General features: G+C 57.9%; 1 protein-coding gene across 4 annotated transcripts in view; it reads left to right on the forward strand.

The window, feature by feature from the left end:
- Positions 1-21,173, forward strand: part of PLXND1 (plexin D1) — a 53,036-nt gene that overhangs the window by 27,952 nt on the left and 3,911 nt on the right. For 3 of the 4 annotated variants that reach the window (XM_033210834.1, XM_033210836.1, XM_033210837.1), the window contains 24 exons: positions 1,783-1,887; positions 4,359-4,448; positions 4,651-4,744; positions 5,721-5,875; positions 6,455-6,606; positions 7,265-7,364; positions 7,458-7,597; positions 8,343-8,510; positions 8,588-8,678; positions 8,881-9,144; positions 9,249-9,398; positions 10,257-10,371; positions 12,476-12,583; positions 12,677-12,789; positions 13,648-13,752; positions 14,262-14,392; positions 14,747-14,945; positions 17,053-17,199; positions 17,349-17,505; positions 18,376-18,479; positions 18,570-18,633; positions 19,583-19,617; positions 19,870-19,974; positions 20,534-20,697. In XM_033210834.1, coding sequence (XP_033066725.1) covers positions 1,783-1,887; positions 4,359-4,448; positions 4,651-4,744; positions 5,721-5,875; positions 6,455-6,606; positions 7,265-7,364; positions 7,458-7,597; positions 8,343-8,510; positions 8,588-8,678; positions 8,881-9,144; positions 9,249-9,398; positions 10,257-10,371; positions 12,476-12,583; positions 12,677-12,789; positions 13,648-13,752; positions 14,262-14,392; positions 14,747-14,945; positions 17,053-17,199; positions 17,349-17,505; positions 18,376-18,479; positions 18,570-18,633; positions 19,583-19,617; positions 19,870-19,974; positions 20,534-20,697 — 3,056 coding nt within the window. The remainder of the gene's footprint in view (positions 1-1,782; positions 1,888-4,358; positions 4,449-4,650; positions 4,745-5,720; positions 5,876-6,454; positions 6,607-7,264; positions 7,365-7,457; positions 7,598-8,342; positions 8,511-8,587; positions 8,679-8,880; positions 9,145-9,248; positions 9,399-10,256; positions 10,372-12,475; positions 12,584-12,676; positions 12,790-13,647; positions 13,753-14,261; positions 14,393-14,746; positions 14,946-17,052; positions 17,200-17,348; positions 17,506-18,375; positions 18,480-18,569; positions 18,634-19,582; positions 19,618-19,869; positions 19,975-20,533; positions 20,698-21,173) is intronic. The other variant, XM_033210835.1, reaches the window with a different exon arrangement.

Below are 21,173 nucleotides of genomic sequence, written 5' to 3' on the forward strand. Positions count from 1 at the left end.
CACCAGGCCCTGTCCCTAAGGGAACTCCCCACTCTGGTCTTGTGGTCAGCAAATGGTCTGGACGACTGGAGCGTTCCTGTGTTGCCCATTCCACCGTAGGCAAACTGCTTTGCTTCTGTGCGCCTCAGTTTCCTATTCTGTAAAATGGGTGTAATGATAATGTCTACCTCCTAGGGTTGTTGGCAATGGAATTTGGTGAATTTTAGAGTGCGAAGTGCTCAGAACGATGCCAGCAGAGGGAGGGCCGGATGGGCTGGCGGCTGCTGCTGTTATCAGCAGTTTTATCATCACCAGTTCTTGCTGGCATTTGCATCCCCTCGAGGTCTGCTTTTGGGCTGGGGTCCCTGAGGAGAATCAGTCCCTGTCCTGCCCTCATCTGATGTAGAATAAAGAAGCCTCTCATATTTTGTGCCAAGGCCTTTTGCCTGGCTGCGTGACCTCATGTGGATACACGTGGCCCATGGGCACTTTTGCTTTCTGGCCTGATTCTAACCCAGATCCTTCCACAGCCAGCCTTGGGAAGGAGGGCAGAGTAGGAAGTCCCTGGGCTGAAGGGTGGTTGGAGGCCCCTTGGCATGAGTGTGGCTGCTCCAGGGTCCCCAGTCCTGCCCTGCTCATGGTCCCAGCAGGTCAGATTCGGGAGCAGGAGGAGGCAGGAATGGCTCACCGGGGCCACCAAAGCTGGAGGACACAGGGCAGGTTGGGGGATCCATACCTCCCAGCTCAGAGCGGTCACTAAGGTGGACGTGGTGGGAACAGCCCTGCCCCTGGTCTCTGCCCCTTCCCCAGGCCTCAGTTTCTTATTCTGCACAGTGGAACATGGACCCCAGGAGCCTGGAGACAGCAGTTCCCAACCAGACCTTGAATCCCTGCAGTGGGGCTTGACGTCCGCATCTTAACACGCGCCCAACTCAAAGGACCCCAGAGTCATGCGCCTGGGCTTCAGGAGCCAGCCCTGTCCTCCGCCCTCAGGCAGCTCGCTGCTCTTGGAGGCTCAGAATCTCCCCTCCCTCCCTTCGATCTTTCATCCCTCCTTCCTTCTTTCATTCCCTCCCTCCTCCCCACTTCCTTCCTTCCATGAAGCAGCTGCTCTGCCAGGCCTCAGTGACTCCACCGCCAAACAAGGGCCAACCATGTGCTGTCTCCCCATGAGCCCGGGGCCCTTCCTGGGGCTGACACCTTCACCCAGTGGCTGTGACTTGTACCCAGGCTGTGGGGAGGGGTGTCCCCTGGGGACCGGTGGTACCTGGCCCTCTGAAATGTCCTCCTAGTATTCGGAGCCCTCCCTGTGCCTTTCCTGTGGGCTGTTTGGAAGCCCAGGGTTTCTCTTTTCTGAATCGCTTAACACGGGTCAGTCAGGAAGCTGGAGTTTCAGCCCTGGGGGCATGTCAGGGAGTGGGTGCAGCCTCCCTGTTCTACTATTGGGAAAGGTGAGGCCCAGAAACAGGGAGGAACTGGGCCTGGAGCTCAGCCTCCTAGCCTCCTCTGAGGCCAGGAAGCACTCACTCATGGAGGAAACTGGCCCCACTACTGGGCGGGTTATCCCATCTGCCTGTGCCCACCTTCCTCATCTTTAAACAGGGCCGATGCGACCTGCCCATAGGATGGAAGGCGGTGGTGGTTGGGAGGCATGGGGCCAGAGTGGTGGCCGTTAGGACTGAATAACTAGTGTTTTCTCCCCAGGAAGGCAGGACCGCACTGGGCAGGCTGGGGTGCAGTGAGTCCTCCCGCCTCTTCTCTGAAATGCCCCCGTGTCACCCTCTCCTCCTGTTTCCTCTACAGAGCCCTCAGGATTGCCCCCGGACCCTGCTCTCACCCCTGGCGCCCGTGCCCACGGGTGGCTCCCAGAACATCCTGGTGCCTCTGGCCAACGCTGCCTTTTTCCAGGTAAGTAGAGGTCAGGCCAGCGCCGGATGGGGCCAGGAGGAGGCCAGGGAGCACACAGGCTACTAACTGCCGCCATGATCCAGTGTGACCCCTGCTCCGGGCCCACTGCAGTGCTTTGGCACGTGTGTGGGCTTTGCTTTTCTTTCTCTGAGTTTCCACATTCTGCGTGAGGAAGCCTCACTCTGACTGCATGGGGCTGCAGGAAGAGGAAGTGGTGAGGGCCAGGCCAAGGGGGAAAGCCAGTGCCCCCAGGCTCTCCTGCCCTGTGCCGTGGCCGGAGGGTGGACGCTGCCCATGTTGTGCCCTATCCTGTCCTCCCTTAGCCTGAGCTGTGACACTGGACACACTCACCCACCACTGAGCCCACTGCCCCGTGGGTGGCTTCCATGTCTTCCCTGCAGAATGACTAGAGAACCCCTCGGTCACCCCATTCCCCCTTGTCCAGATGGGGAAGATGAGACCCAGGAAGGAAAAGTAGATGACGCCAGATCACACAGCACAGAGCTGGACTTGTCCTTAGCTCTGGACTCCCCATCCAGTGCTCGTCTTTGCAACTAGCCCCGCCCCCACCATCTGGTCTTGGGGTGGGGAACGCAACTCCTTTCTGGACCCCTCCTGGAGGCGCGTCCTGGGTGGGAAGCGTTGACAAGTCCTGGAGGCGTGCCAGCCACCCCCTTTCCCAGCTCCTTGGAACTTGCCATCTGTTACTTCCATGGAGGAGCTGAGGCCCGTGAGGGCTCTCTCACGTGGGGACCACGTGCCGGGCATCTGGGATGTGTCAGGAAGCCTCGTGGCAGGGGCTGGAGCTCTGGGAGGGCTAGGGTAGGGCCTGCTCTCATCCCTCAAGCCCCACCCTGCAAGAGTTAGGGCAAGCGCCTCCAGGAGCAGCCAGGGGGCTGGGCGGGTGGGCAGGATGGCTCTACCCCTGGGCCGTGGGCGCCTGGGATGGGGAGGTGCGAGCCTGACTTGAGCCTGACTTGAGTCCTGCCGATTCTTCCCAGCTATGTGGTGGGGCAGTCTCCACTCTGACCGAGCTGCAGGGGCGCCTGCCCTCCTGCCCCCCGGGGCCTGCTCCTAGAACACCGAAGGCAGGCCCAGCGGTGGGGGCCTGTTCACTGAGCCTATATCCTGGGGAGCCCTGGGACAGGCCGGGTGTGCTGTTCTGAGGTGGCTGAGGACTAAGAGGAGGGACCTGTCTCCAGCTCAGCATGACAGGGCACAAAACGGACTTTTGGCCCCATCAGCAGCCACTTTCCTGTGTTAGCTTCCGGGCTGGGACCCCAGAAGCAGGGAGGTTGACCTGCACTCTCCTCAGGGTGTCACATCTGCCAGCCACAGGGACATAAACAGGAAGCTCTGCCACGCAGCTGGCTGGGGGCTTGGCGTAATACACAAAACCTGAGTCTGTTCACTCAGCAAGTATGTATTGGTGCTGCTCCTGAGAGGGCCAGAGGAGCCTGGGGAACTGAACCTCATGACACAAACGTTATTGGATACCTCCTGCATACTAATAATAGCAAGCACATATTAGGCCCCTACTGTGTACAGCCCCCTGAGGTACACAATCTCCAGTTTTCCCAGCAACCCTATTCCCATTGTCCAGGAAAACCAAACCTCAGAGAAGGGGAGTGACTTGCATGAGGTCACACAGCTGGGAAATGCAGAGGTGGGGTTTGAACCCAGGCCAGGGCTCTTCCAGCTGCTTTCTGCTGCCCTTGGGGGTGGTGTCAGAGAGGCCGAGGCCCAGCCCTGACCCTGCCCGGTTGTCGAGGGGACAGGTCAACAGCCAGGCAAGGGGCTAAGGGTGGTGCCTGGCACACAGGGTTTGGGGCGGCTCTAGGAGCGTCGTAGCGCCCCAGGAGACACCTGAATAGTTGCTGCTGAGGGAATGAATGAGGATTGAGTGAGGTACACCCCTTTGATTTGAGGGGAGCATCTGGGAAGGCTTCAGAACAGGGGGCTTTTAAGCTGGATTCTGAGGGCTATGTTGAGCTTTGCTGGGTGGTAGAAAGGGAGACAGCTGTTCAGGTTAGGGGAGGGCTCGGGCAAAGGCCGGGACAGGGGAGCCTGGCCGTGTTGGATGTCAGGGCATGTCTGGGCAGGGCCTGGTAGGGCAGGATGGGAGATGGGAAGGCTCGAAGAGCAGGGGAACCCTGCTGGGAGTGGAGCCTTAGGAACTGAATACAAGGCCCTCTAGGTTAGATCACTGGGGATGCCGGAGAGGCTTTTAGTGGTGCCGAGAGCATGAGGCCAAAGTCCTTGGCATTCCTGCACTGCTTGCCTCCCTCAAACGTTGGATGTGATGGCCCGGAAGGGGATTTTGGGGGACGGGACAGCCCGGGCAAAGGTCTGACAGTTCAGCCAAGCCCACTTTTCCCAACAGGAGCCCATGGTGTCCTGCTTGAGTTAGAGGGCGACACATGCTGGCTTGGCTCTCCTCAAACCCGCTTCCCACTCCCTGTTTCCTACAGGGTACAGCCCTGGAGTGTAGTTTTGGGCTGGAGGAGATCTTCGAGGCTGTGTGGGTGAATGAGTCTATTGTACGCTGTGACCAGGTGGTGGTGAGTGGGGTGACTCCAGCATGGGTGGAGGACGGGCCTGCATAAGTCCAGATGCTGTACCCCTCACCCCACCCTGCCTCTCTCTGCCTTCTGGTTCCCCCATCCCCAACAGCCCCAACTTCATCTGTCTCCATGACACCCATCCCCAGCAGAACCCCAGGCACTACCCATGCCCCCTATGCTCTTTTCCGCCCTTTTGCAGCTGCACACGACCCAGAAGAGCCAGGTGTTCCCACTCAGCCTCCAACTAAAGGGGCAGCCAGCCCGATTCCTGGACAGCCCTGAGCCCATGACAGGTGGGCACCCCCAACCACCCCACATGGCCTCGGGGCCTCAGTGTGGTGGGTGGGGCTCAGCCTTGTGCGACTCATTCCAGTGGTTGCCCCAAAGCCGCAGATGTCCCACCCCATTGTTCCCCAGCACACAGAGCCTCATATCCCAGCCCTGCCATGCCATGCCAGGCTCCAGGCCTTGGGGTCTCCATGCATGCTTTCCCTTGCCTTCCTGGGCCTGATTGTTCCTGTAGAAAAGAGGACACAGTTCTTCTGCAGAGCTTGTAAGGACCTGATGAGCCGGGGCTTGCCCAGCCTTGAATGCGGCATCTGGGGTGTGTGTGGTCAGCGCCCCTCGAGTGGCGGCTCTGCAGTTGCTGTGACTGTGTTGGGTCCACTCTCCAGGGGCTCCTCTGTTCATGGGGAGTCTCAGGCATCCCCGGTGGACGTGGTGCCCTCCAGATTCCCACCATGAAAGTCCCAGAATGGCCCTGCACACCCAAGGCCCCAGAGAACCTTCCCTGCCCTCCTCCTTGAGCTACTTAGAGGGTTTGAAGCCCCCCAGGTCCTCATAGCCCACATTACTCAGGGATCCCTGGCATCCTGGGGCCCCGCCAGGGGTGATCAGACCCACTGAGGCCTGGGTGGGATCTGGCTCTGCCACCCACAGGCCTTGTGAGCTTGGGCGAGTCCCTCCTCTCTGAGCCTCGGCCTCTTCTGTGTAAAGTGAGGCTGACCCCAGGCTCCCAGCTGGAGTCTCTGTGTGGGGAAGGAAATCAGTGAGGCCGGGGCTGCACTGTGCTCAGCACAGGCCCCGGGGTTTGGGGAAGGGGCTAAGAACCTCACAGGATCCTGACCCCCAGAACCAGGACTTCCTCTGGGTGGGACACCACAATGATGGGGTGCAGACCTCTTGACAGCTGTTGAGTGTGGAGGGGACAGCGGTGATGGGGCATGCACTGCAGAGCGGGGCTGACCGAGCTGCCCCGTGTCTCCCCAGTCGTGGTCTATAACTGTGCCATGGGCAGCCCTGACTGTTCCCAGTGCCTGGGCCGCGAGGACCTGGGTCATCTGTGCGTGTGGAGCGACGGCTGCCGCCTGCGGGGGCCCCTGCAGCCCATGCCTGGCACCTGCCCCGCCCCCGAGATCCGCGCGGTAAGCACGCCCAGTGGAGGCACATGGCACCCGCACTCCGGCACAGCTCATAGGCAGCGTCCACGAGGGTCCCACTCCCTGGGGACTTGAACACCGGCACATGGGTGCAGTATCACCTGTGAACAAAAGGAAGTGCTCTGCCTCACAGAGCTGACGTTTCAGTGGGGGAGGTGGACAGTAATAAATAAGGAAATGAATAAATTATAGAAGGCATTGCAAGTGTGGTGTGGAGGAAACACTGAGGGCTGAACGTTGTTAGTTTTGGGGGATGCCATGATCACTAAAGCCACCAATGACATGACCAAACATCGCCCCTGGGAGCTGACCTCAGCATTCTCCAGGAGAACCCCTAAGTAACGTCCCTGGGCCCACATGGGCTCAGTAATGCACACACATATCCTCCTTGGCAGCACAGTGACCTGCCAAGTGGCCACTGTCCCAGCCCCACCTGAGCCCCCAGACCTTCCTCTAAGCAGTGGATCCGCATGCCCGTGCCCTGCTGGGTGCCTGTGACTGGGCAGAAGCCTGCTGGCCTCCAGCCTCAGACCCCATTCGCCCCTCTCTCGGGTCACCTGGCAGATTGAGCCCCTGAGTGGCCCGTTGGATGGCGGGACCCTGCTGACCATCCGAGGCAGGAACCTGGGCCGGCGGCTCAGTGACGTGGCCCACGGCGTGTGGATTGGTGGTGTGGCCTGTGAGCCACTGCCTGACAGATACACGGTGTCGGAGGAGTGAGTAGCCACGGTGCCCCCACCCACCCCCTCCAGCAGTGCCAGCCTCTGCTCTGTCCTCACCCCTCCCTCCCCATCCTCCGTCCTTACTTTGCTGCTTTCTGGAAGTCTGTTGCTTCGTGGCCTCGGGGACTGTACTGAAGCTATTCCCACCACACATCCTGCCATTTCTGCTTGGGGCATCTGCTTTATCCTTCCAGCTCTGGCTCTGATGCCACCTCCTCTGGGAAGCCCTCAGAGGCTGCCCTAGCCCAGCCGTTCTTCCACCTAAGCCTTGCTCTGAGGAAAATCATTTAAAATTAAAAAGGCTGGGGCTACTGGCATGGTTTAGAGATCTGTGACTGGCCCAGAGGGGCCCTAGGAAATATGCGTGAGCAGAGACTGAGCTGGCTTTCCTTTTGGGAGGCCATGCGTCTGGCATGTGGAAGAGCCGTCATCTACCAGCCCAGCAGACGTTCTCATGATCAGAGACCGTCTTGTCCCAGCCCCTTGTCTTATAGTTGCAGAACTGTGGGAAACTCATGGGATAAATTATACATAGAAGGCATTGGAAGTGTGGCGTGGCATGGAATGGGGCGATCCCTGAGCCTGGCTCCAGGGTGGCCGTGGGGGCTGAGGACTGCTGGCCACTCCCACTGACCACAGCACCTCCCCTCAGGATCGTGTGTGTCACGGGGCCAGCCCCAGGGCCACTCTCAGACATAGTGACTGTGAACGCCTCTAAGGAGGGCAAGTCCCGGGACCGCTTCTCCTACGTGGTAAGGGGGGCTACAGCCCACTGTCCCGCCTGCCCAGCACGCACGCTCCCGGGGGGCTGGCCCGAGGCCCAAACACCTGCCTTCCTCCCACAGCTGCCCCTGGTCCACTCCCTGGAGCCTCCCATGGGCCCCAAGGCCGGAGGCACCAGGATCACCATCCACGGGAATGACCTCCATGTAGGCTCTGAGCTCCAGGTCCTGGTGAACGACACAGACCCCTGCACAGAGCTCATGTAAGCCTCTGGGCCTGACCCACCCCTTCCAGTCCAGAGAAATCAACGGGCTTGGGGGCTGGTGGGCTGGAGGTGACATCCTTGAGCCAAGCCTCACCTGAGTCTCCATTGGCAGTGTCCCCTAAGCCAAGCCACTTCTCTCTGAGCCTCAGTTTCCTCAGCTGGCAAGAATAGTACCAGTAATTGGAAGAAGGGCTTTGTGCCAGGTATACAGTAGATGCTCCGTAAGTGATAGCTATAATGAGAATGGTGTTGATTGCACACATTCAGATCTTCTGGCTGGCCCAGGGGTTTGGTGAGTGGCAGGGGTGTGGTTGGAGTCTCTTGGCGAAACACCTTTGTCTTTATTATGCACTTATTGTGTACCAGACCCTACTAATGGGCATTGCTGGGACACCAAGAGGAGCACAACATAGCCCTCAAGGGAAGGGCAGACACACCCACAGGAAGTAGGAACATCCAGTGGGATTGGGAGAAAAGTCAGTGCCTTCAGGGATTTAGGGAGAGAGGCTTCACCAGGGGTGGAGGCGGGAGAGAAGACCTGGGAAGGCTTCCCAGAGGAGGTGGGATGGGGCAGAATTTGGAAGTATAAGGAAACAGCTAGGTGCTAAGATGAGTTGGGACCAGTCAAGGAGGCCTTGAACCCCGGGCCAAGCGCCTGGGCCTGGGCCCCCCGTCTCAGGGGTATTGGCGGTGGGTGAGCAGCAGCAGGCAGGCCCTGCTGATAATCTGCTGCTCCCCCAAGGCGCACAGACACCAGCATCACCTGCACTGTGCCTGAGGGGGCCCTGCCGGCTCCGGTGCCTGTGTGTGTGCGCTTCGAGCGCCGGGGCTGCGTGCACGGCAACCTCACTTTCTGGTACATGCAGAACCCAGTCATCACGGCCATCAGTCCCCGCCGCAGCCCTGTCAGGTAAGCCTGGCACCCCGCCCTTCCCCTAGGCTCTCTGGGGCTGCAGGTGGACTGATAGGTTTTGCCGTCCCGTGCAGTGGTGGCAGGACCATCACGGTGGCTGGTGAGCGTTTCCACATGGTGCAGAATGTGTCCATGGCCGTCCACCACATTGGCCGGGAGCCCACGGTGAGGCAGTCGGGCCTGATGGCTGGGAGGGGGTGGCCCAGGCACAGCCAGGGCCCTAACTGACCAGGCCTCCTCCCACTGCATCTCTGTCCCCTCTTCCTCCCTCTGCCTCTGTGTCTCCTCAAACCCCACTCCCCCCGTTTCTCCATGTCCATCCTTCCCTCCTGCACCCTGGTCTTGGCCCGTGGCCCTCATGCACCAGCTCTGCAAGGTTCTCAACTCCACCCTCATCACCTGCCCGTCCCCCGGGGCCCTGAGCAATGCATCGGCACCAGTGGACTTCTTCATCAATGGACGGGCCTATGCAGACGAGGTGGCTGTGACTGAGGAGCTACTGGACCCTGAGGAGGCACAGCGGGGCAGCAGGTTCCGCCTGGACTACCTCCCCAACCCACAGTTCTCTACGGCCAAGAGGGAGAAGTGGATCAAGCACCACCCCGGGGAGCCTCTCACCCTCGTCATCCATGTGAGCACGGAAGGGGCCAGGGTAGGCGGGGGCAAGCTAGCCAGCCTCAGCCATGGGCCTTGGGAGCACTTCTCCACAAGCGTCCTCCCGCTTTGCACCCACAGAAGGAGCAGGACAGCCTGGGGCTCCAGAGTCATGAGTACCGGGTCAAGATAGGCCAAGTGAGCTGCGACATCCAGATTGTCTCTGACAGAATCATCCACTGCTCGGTCAACGAGTCCCTGGGTGCAGCCGAGGGGCAGCTGCCCATCACAGTGAGTGGATGGGGTGCCGGAGCAGGGCAGACCCGGCCCCCACCCCTGGCCCATCTGCCAAGCATCTGCCCCTTACCCAGCACCTGAATTCACTGAGCGTTTTCACACTCAATGGCTCAGTCCAGCAAAGCAAAGCAGAGCTTTATATCCCCACTTGACAGATGAGGAAACTGAGGCCCGAGAACTTAGTGACTTGCTTGAGGTCAGTGATGGGCCCCGTCTGGACCTGGACCATCAGAAACCATAAGAAGTTGTCCCTACCCCACTTGGCGTCTGTCCTAGAGCCTGGGCTGCCAGGCACCATGTAGAGGCATGGAGGGCAGGGGAGCAGGAGGAGCAGAGAGAGGCCAGAACGTGGGATCTTATCTGCACTGTATCTTGTTGCATGCCTCCTGGGATGGGGAGCTCACTCTCCCAAGCAACACGTGCCCCCCCAGGATGGCTCTGACTGGGAAAGCTTCCTTTCACCTGCACCTCAGTCCCAGTCCTGCCCTCTGGTCGTCATACCTCACCTATCCTCTGGTCCCAGGGCAGCCCTGCAGATACTTGGGGACAGCAGCCAGGCCCCGTGAACTGCTTCCTCTGGCTCACTCATTACTCCTCCCAGGCTGTAATGATAATCACAGCCCCCTGTATTGAGCCACCTCTGTGCCAGGCCCAGGACCAAGGGCTTGACAAGCCCTCATTTAGCCCTCCCAGTGTCCCCAGGAGGTGGACATTGTTATCTCCATGTTATCAGTGTGGCACCTGAGGCTCAGAGAGGTTAGGTAATTTACCCAGGGCCACACAGCAAATGAGGAGCAGAACCAGAGTGTAAGTCCAGGAAAGCTACAACCACTTTCCCCAACCTCTACACAGATCCAGGTAGGGAACTTCAACCAGACCATCGCCACGCTGCAGCTGGGGGGCAGCGAGACAGCCATCGTCGTGTCCATCGTCATCTGCAGCGTCCTGCTGCTGCTCTCCGTGGTGGGTAAGGAGCCCCACCCTCAGGACACCTTGGAGGGCAGGCTTGCCACCTTGCTCCAGCCCCTCTGAAGATTGGCAGATGGAGGAAGGCAGGATGGGATGGGGCACAGCTTGAACAAAGGCTTGGCCACGGGAACAGGTTAGGCACCCAGAGGTCGGGGGAGGTGTGCCCCGGCTCTAGCACCAATGGGTAGAAGATGTTAGATGGCTGGGGGATATGCTGGGCCCAGGCCAAGGTCCCTGAATCTCAAGCAGAGAAATTTGGAACCATGTTCTCCGGTCAATAGAGAGCTACTGAAGGTACTTAAGAAAAGGTTACTTAGGGAAAATTAGCCTACATGTCTGGTGGGCTGTATCGCTGTTAAAATAATGGTCATGAAAGTAATAGACTCGATGTAGCAGAGAAACTGGAGCCATCATACGCTACTAGAGGGAATAAAACAAAGTGCAGCTGCTTTGGAAAACATTTTGGCAGTTTCTTAGAATGTGAAACATAGAATTACCCTATGACTTACGAGCCAGCAGTTCTACCCGTAGCTATCTGTTCAAGAGAAATGAAAACGTAGCCACACAAAAACTTATACACACATGTTTACAGCAACATTATTTATAATAACCAAGAAGTCAAAACAACCCAAATGTCCATCAACCAATAAATGGATAAATGAAATATGATCTATTCATACAATAGAAAATTATCCATAAAATATGATCTATTCATACAATGGACAGTTATCCGTAAAAAGGAGTGGAGTACTGATCCATGTCACCATGGGCATGCACCTTGAAAATATTACACTAACCGAAAGAAGACTCACTGAAGGCTGCATATTGTATGATGCCGTTTATATGAAATGTTTAAAATAGGGAAATTCATAGAGACAGAAAGCTGAGTGGTGATTGCCAGGGACTAGGGAGAGCATGAATGGGGAGTGACTGCTGAATGGCTACGGGTCTTCTTGAGGCAGTAAAAATGCTCTAAAATTAGTGGTGATGGTTGCACAACTCTGTGAATATACTAGAAACCATTGAATTAGGCCAGGTGCAGTGGCTGATGCCTGTAGTCCCAGCACTTTGGGAGGCCAAGGTAGGTGGATCACTTGACCCCAGGAGTTCAAGACCAGCTTGGGCAACATGGCAAAACTTTATCTCTGCAAAAAAATACAAAAATTGCATGGGCATGGAGGCACGAGTCTAGTCCCAGCTACTCAGGAGGCTGAGGTGGGAGGACCAGCTGAGCCTGGGAGGTGGAGGCTGCAGTGCACTGTGATCATGCCACTGTACTTCATTCAGCCTGGGCAACAGAGTAAGACTCTGTCTCAAAAGAAAAAAGAAAAGAAACCATTGAAGTATACACTTTAAATCACCGGATTATATGGTATGTACATTATATCACAATAAAGCTGTTTTATTTTTAAAGTGAGTATATTCAATGCAGAAAATTTTTGGAAAACCTAAAAGATGATAAAAGGAAAAAATACCCATCATTAGTACCCTGTGTATTTTTGTATATTCCCTCCCAGTCTCTTTTCTGAAAATACTATATATTAATGGATATTTTAATACATTATATATACATTCCTCCCCACCCCAGAAAAGGTTATAATGTAATACTGCTTTGTAATCTGCTTTTAAAAGTTTCTTAATTTACAAGTAACACCTGGTCATTGTAGAAGGAATAGAAAATGCTGAAAAGCAGAAAGTAAACAGAAGTCACCCGGAATCTTCCCACCCAGGAAAGCCACTGTTAACCACTATTCACACACACACACGTATTCCTGTTTCTTTTTCTTTTTTTTTAAAGGGGGCTAGACAAACTCTAACAGAGCTGTAACACTACACATTTCTTTTTCTAAGAACAGGTCATCAGGCATTGCTTTGCTGGCCATTCCCCAAGCCCTCTGCCCAGGGGAGAGCTCCCCACAACTCCCCACCCCCCATCCCAACCCTGCCCAGGAGGGAGGACTGCAGGGCCTCCTCCCACACCCTGCCCAGAGGAGCTGGAGCTGAGGCCAGCGAGCAGAGCCCCAGGCACTGCATACAGCAGGCGCCAATAAAAGCTTTCCAAAGGGCACTAGAGGCCTGACCTGCCTCTCCACTGCCCGCAGCCCTATTCATCTTCTGTACCAAGAGCCGACGTGCTGAGCGTTACTGGCAGAAGACGCTGCTGCAGATGGAGGAGATGGAATCTCAGATCCGTGAGGAAATCCGCAAAGGTAATGGGCTGGGACCCTGCAGGGCTGGGCCTCCGCTTTCCCTCCTGGGGGATGGGTTCTCGGGCCACTCATGGCTGTCCGCGTGTCCCCCAGGTTTCGCTGAGCTGCAGACAGACATGACAGATCTGACCAAGGAGCTGAACCGCAGCCAGGGCATCCCCTTCCTGGAGTATAAGCACTTTGTGACCCGCACCTTCTTCCCCAAGGTCAGCCCAAGCCTGAGTCTGCCCCTGAACCTGTGCCAGCCACCTCAAGGCAACTCGACCTCTCTGAGCCCTGCCAGCCTAGAGGGTCCCCTGAGCAGTGCCAAACCTGCACAGCTGTCCACAGCCATCCTGGCTACTTGCCCTGGCCTGCCACGGGGTGGAGGGTTGGAGGCAGATTCTTCACTCTTATTCTCTGCTCACTTGATGTTTAACTGTCCATATGGAAGCCAGCTATAGCCCCACTCTCCTGGCCAGCTGGGCCTGCCTCTCCCCTTTTCAAGGTGGGGCAGAAGCGGCCAGGGCTGTCCCAAGCCAGCCTCTCTCCTCCCTGTGCCTCTTCCCAACCAGGCTTCCCTTGGTCTCTACACTCCCTCCTCCTGTCCAGTGGACTCCTGCCCCACCCCTTCCATGCCTGTCACACCTCCCCTTGCCCTTCCAGGGTCCACTGCCCTCACTCCCTCCTAGTGGTACCACCCTCCGTCCCCTGTCCACACCATTCCCCACAAAGCAGCCAAAGCAAGCCCATGTTTGACTACATCATTTTTCACAAAACCCTCCAGTGGCTTTCCCCAGCCTCAGGCTAAAGCTCAGACTCCCAGCCTTTCTGCCTCAGTTTCCCCCATTGCACATGGAGCTGCTTTTGCTTCCCCTTAAGCCTTGTGCTGTCTGGTGTGGCCACACTCCTGGAATTCCACAGCCCCCGAGCTTGGCCCACTGCCTCTTATTCCTTTATAGGGAGCTAATTCTGTGCCAGTTTCCCCCAGCAGCCCAAGCCGGTGCCCTTTCTGTATGAGTGACCTTTGCATGCCAGCAGGGGGTGTCCAGCCCCACTGAGATGCTGGGGGTCTGCCTCTGCAGTGTTCCTCCCTTTATGAAGAGCGTTACGTGCTGCCCTCCCAGACCCTCAACTCACAGGGCAGCTCCCAGGCACCGGAGACCCACCCACTGCTGGGAGAGTGGAAGGTGAGTACCCCCCAACCCACACACAGTGGGCTACTTCAGGGCATCCCTGCTCCTCCCTGGGTCCCCTTTCCAGTTCATCTAATCCATTGATCCCTGTCATGTGGAGGCATCTGCCATTGTAAGGTACTGAGGCCTCCATTCCAGGAGGCATTCAGGCAGCCATTCAGGGTGTTCTATGTGCTGTCCCCCAAGGCCAGGTAGAGCAAACAGAGGATTGGACCCCCCCCCACCGTACACCCACCCCGCCTGCTGCTTAGAAAATGGAAGGTGAGAGTCCCTCACACTGGGATGCCAGGTTATCTCCAGGCACCCTCACCCTTCTCTGAGCCCCACTTTTCAATTCAACCAACCCATTGTTCCGTATCACAAAGGTTAGGAGGCATCCACCATGGAAGGTAATGAGCTCCCCATCCCAGGAGGCATACAAGCAGCCATCATAAGCACTGGCTGTTAGGCTAGGCAGGGACACTGGGCCCCTCTGGACACTGCATCACCAGTTGCTCCCACAGATTCCTGAGAGCTGCCGGCCCAACATGGAAGAGGGAATCAGCTTGTTCTCCTCGCTACTCAACAACAAGCACTTCCTCATCGTCTTTGTCCATGCGCTGGAGCAGCAGAAGGACTTTGCGGTGCGCGACAGGTCAGGCTGTGATGGACTGGGGTGGGGTAGGGAAGAGGAGCCTGTCCAAGGCCACACAGCATCAGGTCCTAGGTTCTGGGGCTCTAGGGCTCCTGACACCCCCATATTCCAGCCCTTCCTGGGCCTGGATGCCCGAGACCTTGGCTCACGGGGCACGGTGGTTGCTGCGGACATAGAAGAAGGTGGCTGTTTCTCCGGGAGGATTCCAGCCCCACTCACCCCTCACAGGACCCACCCACACAGGCACTCCTAGGACCACTGGGCCCAGGGATGAGGCGGCACTGAGACCCTGGGACCCAAGCTCCAGGCTCCTAGGGCCTCAAGGCACAGCTGACACCTGCCTCCTGCTCGCAGGTGCAGCCTGGCCTCGCTGCTGACCATCGCGCTGCACGGCAAGCTGGAGTACTATACCAGCATCATGAAGGAGCTGCTGGTGGACCTCATTGACGCCTCAGCAGCCAAGAACCCCAAGCTCATGCTGCGGCGCACAGAGTCTGTGGTGGAGAAGATGCTCACCAACTGGATGTCCATCTGCATGTACAGCTGTCTGCGGGTGAGGCCGCCCGGGGACAGACAGAGCCCAGGCGGGGGATGTGGCAGGGACGCAGCAGCAGTGACCCCACGGCCTCCCAGGCCTTCCCTGGCACCCTCAGGCTAGCTCTGCCAGGAGGGAGTGTTGCATGAGACAGGCCAGGCCTGTAGGACCTGTTATGCAGAGCGGGGAGCCATGGCCCAGGGGAGGCCTGGCTGGCTTGCTGCAAGGGCTCAACAGATGCTTGGGGCATAACAGAGGTTGTGTCAGGGGCCTTGTCCCATCCGTGGTTTGCTCAGTCATCCACCCTTCCCTGCTCGAGATTCAGGAGATGAAATCAGCCCCTGGCTGGCCCTTGAGGCTCTCCCAACCCTAGGGGCGAGATGTGGAAACAAAATACAGAGTGGCCAGTGCCTTGCAGCATAGCTCAGCTCATGAGGCCTCCGTCTGTCTGGAGGCTTCAAGGTGGCTTCCTGGAGCAGGCGACCCTGTGCTGAGACCTAAGAGAGAGCCAGGCGAGGAGCAGTGGGGAGGGTGCTCCAGGCATCAGGTACAGCAGGAGGGCAGAGGCCAGGAGGAGGGGATGTTCATGGAAGGAATGGAAGGAAGGCCAGAGAATCTTCCAGATGAGAGCGGAGGCTGGGAAGAGGGTGGGCCTGGTAGCCAGGGCTTCCTGTATTCTGCCAGAAGGACCCCCATAAGCTCTCTTCTGCAGAGCAAGGGTTGCTCAGCCTCTGGTCTTGTCCCACCATCCAGCTGCCCTACAGTGCCAGAGGCTAGAGGGCTTCCTGGAGGATTGTGGGAGAAAGGCAAAGGCCTGCCTGGAGCCCAGAACCAGGGCCTCAGATGTTCTGGGTTTTTTGTTGTTGTTGTTGTTGTTGTTGTTGTTGTTTAATGTTTGAAGAGATGGGGGTCTTGCTTTGTTGCACAGGCTGGTCCCAAACTCCTGGCCTCAAGCAATCCTTCCGCTTTGGCCTCCCAAAGTGCCAGGATTACGGGGGAGAGCCACTGCACCCAGCCAGGATGTCCTGGGCTTGAGTCTGATCTTTGGCACATCCCAGCTGTGTGACTCTGGGCTACTCATTGCCCTCTCTGGGCCTTGGTTTCCTTCTGTCAAATGGGGCCTCTGCCCCTGAGCCGGGGGCTTGAGGGCCATGTAGCTTGAGGGAGCCCCACGGCTCCTCCTGGGGGAAGGGGGTAGTGGGGTGGAGCAGAGCAGGGCCTGGGAGGGGCCACTGGGGTGTTTCCACCTTCCGCGGGCTGCCTCACTGTGGGCCATCAGGAACCACAAGGGCCACTGTGGACCCTGGACCTCACTCCCCTGGCTTCTTTCTGTGACCTCAGCCAGGCCTTCCCCTATGAGCCTGTTTCCTCCTCTAGAAAGCAGGACCTCTAGAAAGCAGGTCCTGGAGAATTGGACCAGGACTTGGGCTGGCAGGCTGCCTTCGTAATCTTTGCCAAATCTGCCTAATACTATTATGTACTTAATTTTTCTTTAAATCCTTTTTGGTGGATAGTTAAGTAAAACTATCCCAGGAGAACACCTGGGTCCCTTGCTGGGCAATGGCCTTGAGAATCAGCTCATGGCTGTGGGTCCAGCAGAGCCACTGCCTGGAGGGCCACCCTTGGAGATGGGCAAGAGCAGGGACATTGCGCTCCATTCCGCCTGAGACTCCACGGTCATCAGCCTGCGAGTGGGGTCGAGGCCACATCGATGTTCCGGGTCCACCTAAACTCACCCTTGGGGCCGCCCACTTAGGAGAAAGTCACAGGCTTGGGAATCAGCCGAGCCAGGTCCGATTCCTGCCCTGCCGCTTCCCAGTTGGGTGACCCGGGGCAGGTCACTTGCCCTCTCTGAGCCTCGGCACTGTTGGCTGCACAGTAAAGATGATACTGCGTATCCGGAAGGGTCACTGGGATGAGGCAATGAATGCCCCCACCCACAGCTGGTGCTGTTTAATGAACACAAGCTTAGGGTCCGTGGAGACACCCTGGAGAGGAGAGTGTTACACCAGGATCCAAAAGGAGACTAAGGGGTTGGGGGACGGGGGCGTGAAGGTGTTTGGCCCAAGGCATGGGGGCTGGAATACAGAGGGGGCCTTGGCCCTGATACCCCCGTGCACCCCAGGAGACGGTGGGGGAGCCATTCTTCCTGCTGCTGTGCGCCATCAAGCAGCAAATCAACAAGGGCTCCATCGACGCTATCACGGGCAAGGCGCGCTACACACTTAATGAGGAGTGGCTGCTGCGGGAGAACATCGAGGCCAAGCCCCGGGTGAGTCGGCAGGGTGGGGAGGGTCCCAGGGCTGGTGCGTCTCGGCCTACGGCATTGACCCAGCCTTCCTGGGCAGGGCATGGCTGCCTGGGCACGGCATAGTGATGGCAGCAACTCACTGACCTTTCTCTCCCACTCTCCTCTTGCAGAACCTGAACGTGTCCTTCCAGGGCTGTGGCATGGACTCGCTGAGCGTGCGGGCCATGGACACTGACACACTGACACAGGTCAAGGAGAAGATCCTGGAGGCCTTCTGCAAGAATGTGCCCTATTCCCAGTGGCCGCGTGCAGAGGACGTCGACCTCGGTGGGTGGGAATGGGGCAGAGACCCCGTGTCAGGTGCTTCAGCTGGGGCTGGCCCCTGCCTTGACGGGAAACACTCCTTTCACCTGGCATGGGCGCATGAATGTGGGGACCCTGAGAGGATCCAATGAGGCCCCCTCGGCAGAAACAAAGGGAGACAAGTCCTGCAGTGTGAGTGAGCTACAGACAACAGCAAAAAGCCTTCAGGAAAGGCTTCCTAATTCCTAAAGGAGGGATGCTGGAGTGGGGTTTATTTGTTTGTTTGTTTGTTTTTGAGACAGGATCTCATTCTGTCACCCAGGCTGGAGTGCAGTGGTGCAATCTGCAGCCTTGACCTCCTGGGTTCAAGTGATCCTCTCATTTCAGCCTCCTGAGTAGCTGAGACTACAGGTGTGCACCACCACATCCAGCTAATTTTACTTTTTGTAAAGATAGTGTCATGCTATGCTGCCCAGGCTGGTCTTGAACTCCTGGGCTCAAGCGATCCTCCTGCCTCAGCCTCCCAAAGTGCTGGGATTACAGGTGTGAGCCACCACGTGGGGCCTGGAGTGGGTTTTATAGGATTCTTGGTTAGGCCAAGGGTTTCATCAGCAATTGTAACATTAACAACGCTGCAGACAAGGCCATTTCCAGAGCTCCTCCTCTGTGCCCTCCACCCTGGCACCTTCACTTTGTACGCTCACACTCTCTCCCCCAGCTCTTTCCTGCCCTCCCCGTTTTATGGGTGGGAAAATGGAGGCTCAGAGAGAGGTATGGCTTGCCTCATTTTCCATGGAGAGAGCGAGAGGCCTCTCCCTGTGTGGCTGGGCCGGTACCCACCCCTCAGGCCCAGCTCCCTGCCCAGACCCTGATGGCCTGCTCCTTGTCCCCCAGAGTGGTTCGCCTCCAGCACACAGAGCTACATCCTTCGGGACCTGGACGACACCTCAGTGGTGGAAGACGGCCGCAAGAAGCTTAACACGTTGGCCCATTACAAGGTGCAGCCCTGCCTCCCTGCCCTGCTTCCCCACCCTCATGCCCCCACCCCAACCTCCAGCCTCTGACCTCGGCCTCTCCCCTCCCATCAGATCCCCGAAGGTGCCTCGCTGGCCATGAGTCTTATAGACAAGAAGGACAACACACTGGGCCGAGGTAGTGCGGGTGCACGTGGGAAGGAAGCCTAGACTGCATGTGGACAGGGGCTTCCATCCCATGCCCCTGTGGGGCCACTGAGGGTCTGAGAGTCAGGGCTGGCCTGGGCTGAGGCCTCCTTAGTGGAGGCTGGGCGGGGCCAGCCTCCTCTGACCCAGTACTGCTGGGGCAGGGCGCACACCAGGCCTCCTCAAGCTGATTTCCTGCGGCAGCTGGAGAGAGGCCCCGGGAGGGCGGGATGCAGTTCCGGGAGGTCTGGGCAGTGGCCAGGCCAGAAGGGGGGCCGGCATGCCCATCTCAGCCTTGGGCCATGTCCCTGCCTCAAGTGCCCCCTCCACAGCCTCAGATGCCCCAGGCACAGCCGCCTGGCTGCCAGCCCGGGCTCCTCTGGGTCTCGGGGTCCCCTCCTGAGGTTGAGAGCAGAGTCTCGGTCTCTCCCAGCAGCCTGGGAGTCTGGGCTGGCAGGAGCGCTGGGCTCAGGGGTGGGGTGGGTGAAGGAAGCCACCTCTGCCTGCCTGGGGCCCCTCCTCCCCCGTGGCTGCATCTTTCTGTTTCTCTCCACCGCTGTCCCTCCCTCCAAGTCCCTCCATCCCTGTGGTCACTGTGTTTGTGTGTCTTTCTCTCTCTGCCTCACTCTGTCTCACTCTCTGTGTGTCTCTGGATCTCACTTCTCTCTCTCTCTCTGTCTCTCCCAGACTCAGTCTCCCCATGAGTCTCTGCATCTCTTGTCTCATTCTCTCTGCCTGTCTCTTTGGATCTCTGTCTCTGTTTGTTTCTCTCCCCATCTTTCTGTCTCTGCTTCTGTTTCTCTCCCCATCTTTCTGTCTTGTTTCTGTTTTTGCCCCCTTTTTCTGTCTTTGTTTCTGTTTCTCTCCCCATCTTTCTGTCTTCATTGCTGTTTCTCTCCCCTCCTCTCCCATGTTTATTTATTGTGTTTTTCCTCTTGCAGTGAAAGACTTGGACACAGAGAAGTATTTCCATTTGGTGAGTGCCCAACCTCGGCCCCGGGGAATCCAGCCCCTCAGTGGGTGTGGCCTTGGCTTTCTGTAGCCCTGGGCCTCTGGGAAAAGTGCTCCCGGCCCTGAGAAAGGCTGGAGGTGGGGGAGTAGGGATGGGGCCCAGAATTAGGAGGGAACCACAACCCTTGTGTGCTAAGAAGCATGGCAGAGCCAGACCTCCCACAGGCGGCCGAGGATGGGGCCTGGTGTGGACACTGACCACTGCCCGGCCTTCCAGGTGCTGCCCACGGACGAGCTGGCAGAGCCCAAGAAGTCTCACCGGCAGAGCCATCGCAAGAAGGTGCTCCCAGAAATCTACCTGACCCGCCTGCTCTCCACCAAGGTGGGTCCGGCTTCAGTCTCCCCTCCGTGCAGTAGGTACAAGGCTCCAGCCCCAGCCCCAGAGGGTCATTGCTCAGGGCCAGCTGTGCACACACGGCTGGAAGAGGGGTGTGAGTTCTTCCTGTTTCCCCTGTGGGGCTGGAGGGGCAAGAGGCTGAAGGCTCAGGGTCCCACTTGAGGCATTTCTCACAGCCAGGAAAAATGCCTGACAGGCACCTCTATGTTAGCCCACGTAACAGGGTACAGCGGAGGCCCAGAGGGATCAGTGATGTCCCCAAGGCCACGTGGCTCAGTGGCAGCGCTGGCACCCCACAGCCCATACTCGGGTGCCTCCAGGTCTCGACTATACATGCCAGTGCCTTGATGAGTCCTTTCAACAGCTCTGTGAGGCAAGTTTCGGATGCTGACTGAGGCCAGAGAGGCTCGGTGACCAGCCTGACGCCGCGTGGCTTCCTCATTCAGCAGCCTGGGCATTTCAAGCGCTGCAGAGCCACCAAGGGTGCCCACTAGCCCTCTGCACGTGGCCCAGGGCTGACGGCGGCCACCCCACTCCCCCGCAGGGCACGCTGCAGAAGTTTCTGGATGACCTGTTCAAGGCCATTCTGAGTATCCGTGAAGATAAGCCTCCGCTTGCTGTCAAGTACTTCTTCGACTTCCTGGAGGAACAGGCTGAGAAGAGGGGAATCTCGGACCCCGACACCCTACACATCTGGAAGACCAACAGGTGGCGGGTGGGGGGCCGTGCGGACTTCACTGTGCCATTGGGGCCCCTGTGGCAGGGGGTTCAGAGTCTAGTCTCTGGCCTCGCCTGCTTGGGCTCAAGCCCTCCTCTGCCATTTCCTAGCTGTGCGTTCTTGGATGAGTGACTTAGCCTCTCTGTGCTTCAGTTTCCCCTCCACTGTAAAATGCGACCCTTGTTAATGGTAGGAATTAACTAGAAGAGTGCCCAGAGCATGGTCTAGGTGTTGCCCTTACTGTCATTCTCCCACACCCCTCTCAGGCGGGTATCTTCACAGATGAGCACACTGAGGCTCAGAGAAACAGTACCTGCTCAAGACCACACAGCCTGGGATAGTAGAGCCAGGCTCGGCCCCACATTATCTGAATCCCTTACCCAGTTGGTAGCCCTCCTTTGAGGCACCTCTTAGCTTGTCGGGGTCACACATCCCCACAAGAAGTTGCTGGAAACCCAGCCTGACC

This window comes from Trachypithecus francoisi, unplaced genomic scaffold, assembly GCF_009764315.1.
Source record: "Trachypithecus francoisi isolate TF-2019V2 unplaced genomic scaffold, Tfra_2.0 Lachesis_group0, whole genome shotgun sequence".
Taxonomy (NCBI): Eukaryota; Metazoa; Chordata; class Mammalia; order Primates; family Cercopithecidae; genus Trachypithecus; species Trachypithecus francoisi.